Genomic DNA, 7,208 nt, shown 5'->3' with positions numbered 1-7,208 from the left:
AAAATTCAAGCACATAAATAGCCAAGTCCAAAGAGATGTGTTAAATGATATGGTTTCAGACAAGGTCCAGAACCTGGCTGGCAGGCAAGGTAACAAGCAGAGTGACACTCTGAATCTAAGGTAGAAGGGTATGTGTGTTGCACACATATTTGAGAATGAATGAATGCAACATGTGTTCATGTGTCTGTGTCATTCTCCGAAATCCTGGTTGACATCTTTTCTCTCCTGCTGTGTGTCTTCTGCTAGATAGTTCTTTCTAGGATATTGCTCTGAGCAAAGACTTGTATCTTTTTTCATACTCAGAAAGGTGATTTCCCCAACCCCTCCCCAAGTATGTAAATTCTAAACTATGTAAACTTTTGTCAAAAGTAGAACCATCAGATAGTGTGGGCTGATGTCCAGTAGTTTATATTCATGCTTGAGCCACAACTGTTCTCAATTGTCCAGTCATTCTTTCTTACACTTTCACTCAATAAACATTTATCAGTTCTAGAAACTGTGCTAACCCCTAGGAATACGCCGATAGTCCATTATTTTAGAGACCTTCCATGTATTACAGAAGGACTTATGTAAGTAAGTACCATAGTACTGAGGTACTGAGTTTTGAGAATGATGGCAAGACGGGGGGTGGGTGGGGGAGGGTGATAGCTAAAAGGCATGAGATGACTTTTGAAAATATTCTAAAATTGATTGTGGTAATAGTACTACAACTCTGTGGATACACTAAAATTCCTTGATTTGTACACCTTAAGTGGGTGAATTGGTATATAAATTATATCTCCATAAAAGATTACAAATAAATACTATTAGGAGAAAGCAGAATACTATAATGCACATAAATGATTTGCTTATTCAGAAAAGGACTTAGAACAAGGGATATCATGACTGATGTCAGATGGATCTTATCTAAAAACAGAAGATGTTTACCTGTTTTTGTTGCTATGCAAAGGCAACCAACTAAGTAGATCATAACAAATTAGGAACAACAAAGGGAATAGTAGTCATTCCAGGACACTTAATTTTACTCATGCACATGTGTACACAGAACAAAGAGGCAATCATTCACACTAAGCAAGGGAACACTGTGAGTTTAAAATCAGAAAAGGTGTGCATCAGGATTGTCATTCACACTAAGCAAGGGAACACTGTGAGTTTAAAATCAGAAAAGGTGTGCATCAGGATTGTCTCCTTACAACATCCTTACTTTGTCTTTGTGCTAAGCAAATAATCCAAGAACTTTATGAAGAAGAATACAGCATCAGGACTGGAAGAAAACTCAGTAACAACCTAAGATATGCACATGACAGAACCTTGCTTGCTGAAAATGAGAACTTAAAGCACTAACTGTCAAAGATCTAAGTTTATAGTCTTCAGTATAGATTACACTTCAGTTTAAAGAAATAAATTGTTACAACTGCGCCAAAAAGTATCGTGATAAACTGAGAAAATATTGAGGCTGTAAAGATTTTACTCTACCTGACTCCACAATGAACCCCATGGGAGCAGCAGTCAAGAAATCAACTGAGGTTTTGCACTGGTCAAATCCGTTACAAAAGACCTCTTTCAAGTGTTGAAAAGCAAAGATATCTCAAGAATAAAGAAAGTGTTCTAAAAATGATTGTAGTGATGATTGCGCAAGTCTTTTTAAATATATTTAAACAATTGAAAGGGAGGGTACGTAAATTAGATGCCAATGAAACTGTTAAAAAAATAGTAAATATATCACTTTGAGGACTAAAGTGCGCCTGACCCAAGCCATGGCATTTTTAATTATCTCATATGCATGCGAAAACTGGACAATGAGTAAGGCATACAGCAGAAGAATTGATTCTTTTGATTTATGGTGTTCGTAAAAAATGCTGTATGAACTGCAAGAAGAAATAACAAAACCACCTTGGAAGAAGCTAGAAGACATCATGAAAGTGAGGATGGCAAGACTACATCTCATGCTTTGGATATGTTTTCATGGACATGACACTTTGGACATGTTAACAAGCCCCTGGAGAAGGATATCACGCTGGGTAAGCAGTGGTGGAGAGACAACAAGAGAAGACGCTCAACAACATGAATTAACCCAAGGGCTGTGACAGTGAGCTCAGACAGCAGTGACTGTAAGGATGATACAGGGCAGGGCAGTATTTCATTCTGTTGGATATGGGGTCGCCATGTGTCAAAACAGACTGGCAGCACCTAGCAACCGCATCATTCCTACCAAATAACTGCCATTTAAGATTGATGGCTTCTTCACCGTGCACATGCATTTTCTCCTTATTTAAGTGTTTATTGAGCTACTTGTACATGTTGAAATCGTCATCATTGAATCCCTTTGACTCATGCCAACACCCTGGGTCTCAGAGTACAACTGTGTTCCATACAAATTTCAGTGGCTGATTTTTTGGAATTAGAACACCAGGCCTTTATTCTAAGATGACTCTGTGTAAATATAAAATTCCAACCTTTAGGTTAGCAGCCAAGAATATGAACAGTTTGCATTACCCCGGGACTCCTTGTACTGTACTTGTAATAAAATGTGGTCGATGTGGGCAGACATTTTCCTGGGGAAGGTATTTGGCGTTTTGTTTTGTTTTTGGTATTTGGTTTTAATGTCATCATAAACAGCAGATGCATAAACACCAAAAAGCAGGTGCCGTTTTCATGATCTAAGAGAAAATGCTGATCATAGGATTAAGTAAAACTGTAAGTAAACAGGGTGGCATATAGCAGCGGTTCTCAACCTGTGGGTCGCGACCCCTTTGGGAGTCGAATGACCCTTTCACAGGAGTCACCTCATTCATAACAGTAGCAAAATGACAGTGATGAAGTAGCAATGAAAATAATTTTATGGTTGGGGGATCACCACAACATGAGGAACTATATGAAAGGGTCGCGGCATTGGGAAGGTTGAGAACCATTGCTCTATAGACTATTAGATGCTAATTCATATATAAAAGTAGATATAAAGGTCAGCTACCAGTGAAAGTACTAATGTACAAAGTATGACACACGGTAATTTCCGAATTTTCTACAGGGAAAGGCCATGACACTGCTTTTTAGGCCATTACATTTTTAACAAGAACATTACACACACAGGAACTTTAAAAAACCTATGGACAAATTCCATTATCTTTTAAATCTATTTTTCCACGGGCTTTTTGAAGCCCCCACTCCAAACTCACCATCATCGAGTTGGTTGTGACTAATAGTAGCCCTATAGGACACGATAGACCTGTTTTTAATGGGTTTCCGAGACCATAACTCTTCAGGAGTAGAAAGCCTCCTCTTTCTCTCATGGAGGTTGGTGGCTTTGAACTGTTGACCTTGTGGCTAGCAGCCCAACATATAATCACTACACCACCAGGGGTCCCCAAAGCACAATGCTGGGATCATACTGCCAAGGCTTATCATTATGGTTTTCAATATTTACCTTTCTTTTCTTTTAGGAAACAACAATTAGTGAAATCCCTGAGTTTGAAGTATTGAGTAAGATGCCTTTACCAAATAACAGGTTAGTAAAGTTAAGAGAATCATCTTCATGCTCAGAAGGCAAGGCTGCCTGACTATCCTGAACTGCTGGCTGGAGAAAGCTTAGTGTTCAGCATCATTTTTATCTACTTGTATTACTTGAATCTTCTCCTAATTCTTTCTCCCCTCCCCATCCCTTTACCTCTATACCTCAAAGAATCTTGAGGTAACCCAGAAACATAAATTTAAGGCAAGTCTTTGTAGTTATTGTTAACTAAAAGTTTATTAATATTTTCCTCAGAACCTCAAACTTCCAGATAAATTCAGCCCTGTGACATGTTTGCATGTGGCATTTCCTAGTTCCTCAGAAACAGGGATGGTGGAGTCTATTGGAAGTCTGCAAGAGACTGAAGAACAAAAGTCCGAAGAGGCAAGAGCGAGCCCAATGTCCCCTGAGCTTCTTCCGTGTTCACGGCGTTCTGGACTCGGATACATGAGCGTGGCGTATTTGAAAGGGGCGCACAGAGTCCAAAAACGAGATCAAAAGGCAGAACTATAAAATCCCTGCTTTCATAGACTGCACAGAAGCTTGGGCAAGAGGAGGGGCCTGACACGGGGAAGGGCTGCCGTGGATCCCCACTGGCCATCAACTAGAGCCATTAAACCAGTTCTAAAAATAGATTTCTCAATTTTGTTTTATATTCTCAAGTGCCTTGTATTGATCAACACAGTGACTTACATTATTTCATTAAGTTTCTGATTAGTAGAAAACATATATGATTAATTCAGCATTCTTCCCCTTTGACAGGCATTTTTCTTGTTTACTTATTAATTGTAAAAATACTAAAATTAAAGCTAGTGTTTCTTAACCTCTTATAATACCACATTCTTAGCATAACTATTTTAATTTTAGAGTTACTCCTTTCTCGTTATTCAAATGCATATATTTTAAGTGATTGTCTTAGGTTGGGTTCTTTAGAGAAGAAAATCAGTAAAACTTATATGAGTACATATATACATAGAGAGAGAGTGGTTTATCTCAAGGAGATGGCTCACATGGTTATAAAGCTTGGCAAGTTTCAAGTCCATGGGTGAGGTGTCAAACCAGAAATTTCTCCTGACTACATGGATGTGAGGCTGATAAACCCGATATCTACATGTCAGACAGCAGGCTGCGGACGCCAGAGGGATGAATCCAAGGTTGGGAGGTAATATGTGAGGCTGCTTAGAGGCTGCAGAAGCTAAAAATTCCTAAGAACATCTGGCAATATGGCAGGCTGCTGGCTCAAGCCCAAAGAACCAGCATTCAGATGATAATGATGAGCCAGCTGCAGGTCACACTACTGAGGATACACTGGTGGCTCATTTCAGATCTCCTCATGGAGGTGATGATGGTAAATCAGTTCTCATTATGGGCAATGACTAAATCACAACCGCCAGACCATAGACAATCATGATCCAGGAGAGTTGACACACATCCTTAACTACAGTGGTGATCACCAAGTGTAGTCTTTTTCATCATCTATTTTCATTGTAATATACAACATTTTCTCATATTTCAGTAGTCTTCCTAATTATTCTTTTATCCCCTTTCACACTCACTCGCTGCCATCGAGTTAATTCTAATTCTAACTCTTAACTCATAACCTAATTCTAACTCTAATCCTATAGGACAGGGTAGAACTGCCCCTGTGAGTTTCCCAGACTGTAATTCTTTACGGGAAAAGAAAGCCCCTTCTCCCTCAGATAGGCTGCCCTTGCAGTTAGCAGCCCAACATGTAACCACTACACAGCCAGGGGTCCTATTATTTCATTAGATACATAATATTCTATCAAGTTGATGGTCCATAAATTCCTTAATCATTCTTTTAGTATTTTGTATTTAGTTCATTTTGCTTTTTTCTTATTCATGAATAATGGTTCTTTATTATCACAAATAATACTATTTTGAAATAAATTTGTTCTTCATATAGATATATAAATATATTAGTGAATCTATATCCAGAAGTGGAATTACTATATCAAAGAGTATATACATTTTTTAATTTTAGTACATATTTTTAATTTATACTTAATTAAAAGGTGATACCACTTTTTAGTCCCAAATAAGAGTACCTGCCCCCTTGATATTGTTAATATGTCAGTATAGATAGGTCAATAGAAAATATATTCGGGGGGAAAAAAGCAAACCCTCCCCATTCAGGTAGAAAATAGTTTATAGTATCGGTTAGTATCTGAGAAGGTTGAGCACACCTGCTTGTGTTCATTGGCCGAGCTGTCAATGTCTGGTCCACTTTTCTTTTCAGGGGCTACTCTTTTTTCTTAATGTTTGAAATAATTATCTGTTCATTATTTTACAACTTGTGGCCATTTTCTCCAAAATAGAGTTTAAGAAAAATTGGTGATTTGTCTCCTATCCTAACTTTGATGATATATTTTGTTAAACAGAAGTTTTAAATTCTGATAAGGTCAAAATTAATAATCTTTTATGACCTTTATGTTATATCTCATTTAAAAAGTCTTTACTCCCTTAGTTTTCTAATATTTCTAGGTGTTCTTTTTAAAGTTATATAGAATTTATGTTTCTGTAAAATAGGACTCTGCCCTTTTTCCCAAAAGGAGATCCCATTAAATACCGTACCATTTTAACAACTGTGGACATCCGTGACTTACTTTGTGTTCAACATCTGCACTGACAGGCATTCAGCAAACATTTAGTACATGAATGACATGGGAGGGAGAATTCCAGGCATTTTCAGCAGGGAGCTGGTGTGAACACATGCTGAGGCTGGAATGCACACGTGTGTGCTAGGAACTGCGCATGAGCCCCTCTCATCAGCCGCAGGTCCCTTCTCAGGCCCAGATGACACCCTGAGCTCTCCGTGTAGCCAGTACCGGCGGTCTCTAGGACTCAACCTGTTTAGTGGCCCTTCAATAGCTGCCCACCGCTCCCGTTTCCCACTCTCTTCTCTGCTGTAACTTAGGTTAAGTTGATGATTATTTTACCTTCTCAACATTGACCACTGATCAGTACAGGAGGGCAGAAGATGACAAAATGGATAAAGTTTATCACATTCTTTACATTGGGGACCTGCTTTTGCATGTTTCTGAGTTCTTTACAGAAAGTTACTGGAAATCCTTGTTAGGAGTTTAATTTCTGCGGCTAGGACAATCAAGCTTTCTCTCTTTCTCACCAGTATTAGCAACGTTTATATGACCTTTGTCCACATGAGAGCCCTTCTTTTCAGCCTGCACCCCAGCAGAACCTGTACCTGGATCTTTCAAACAGAACAAGGGAATACAGCATGGTTTAAAAGTAGGAAAGGTGTGTGTCAGAGTTGTATCCTTTTACCACATTTATTCTATCTGGATAGTGATCAAATAAGCTGAGAAACTGGACTATTTGAAGAACTTGGCATCAGTATTGGAGGAAGGCTTGTTAACAACCTGAGATGTGCAGATAACACAACTTTGCTTGCTGAAAGTGAGGAAGACTTGAAGTACTTGCTGATGAAGATCAAGGATATGTGTTGTAACTCAATGTAAAGATAGCCCAAATCGCATAATCAAGGGGAATATAACAAAGAGGAAGTGCTGAAATCCTCGTGGGGACTGAGCATGATAGTGGGACAGGAGGAAAATCAAGGGAAATAGAGGAAAGAGCTGGGAGGCAAAGGGCATTTATAGAAGTCTAGATAAAGACATGTACATATGCAAATATATGAGGATAGGGAAATAGATCTATG

General features: G+C 38.6%; 1 protein-coding gene across 2 annotated transcripts in view; it reads left to right on the top strand.

Moving 5' to 3' along the window:
* CCDC30 (coiled-coil domain containing 30) overlaps positions 1-4,141 on the top strand; it is a 129,453-nt gene extending 125,312 nt beyond the window's left edge. For both annotated transcript variants that reach the window (XM_045298887.1, XM_045298886.1), the window contains 2 exons: positions 3,441-3,505; positions 3,823-4,141. In XM_045298887.1, coding sequence (XP_045154822.1) covers positions 3,441-3,505; positions 3,823-4,021 — 264 coding nt within the window. In that variant the 3' untranslated portion in view covers positions 4,022-4,141. The remainder of the gene's footprint in view (positions 1-3,440; positions 3,506-3,822) is intronic.
* The last annotated feature ends 3,067 nt before the right edge of the window (positions 4,142-7,208 follow it).

Source organism: Echinops telfairi, unplaced genomic scaffold (assembly GCF_000313985.2).
Source record: "Echinops telfairi isolate 266 unplaced genomic scaffold, ASM31398v2 ScPeMD7_7457;HRSCAF=8495, whole genome shotgun sequence".
Taxonomy (NCBI): Eukaryota; Metazoa; Chordata; class Mammalia; order Afrosoricida; family Tenrecidae; genus Echinops; species Echinops telfairi.
This window is presented reverse-complemented; position numbering and strand designations above follow the sequence as displayed.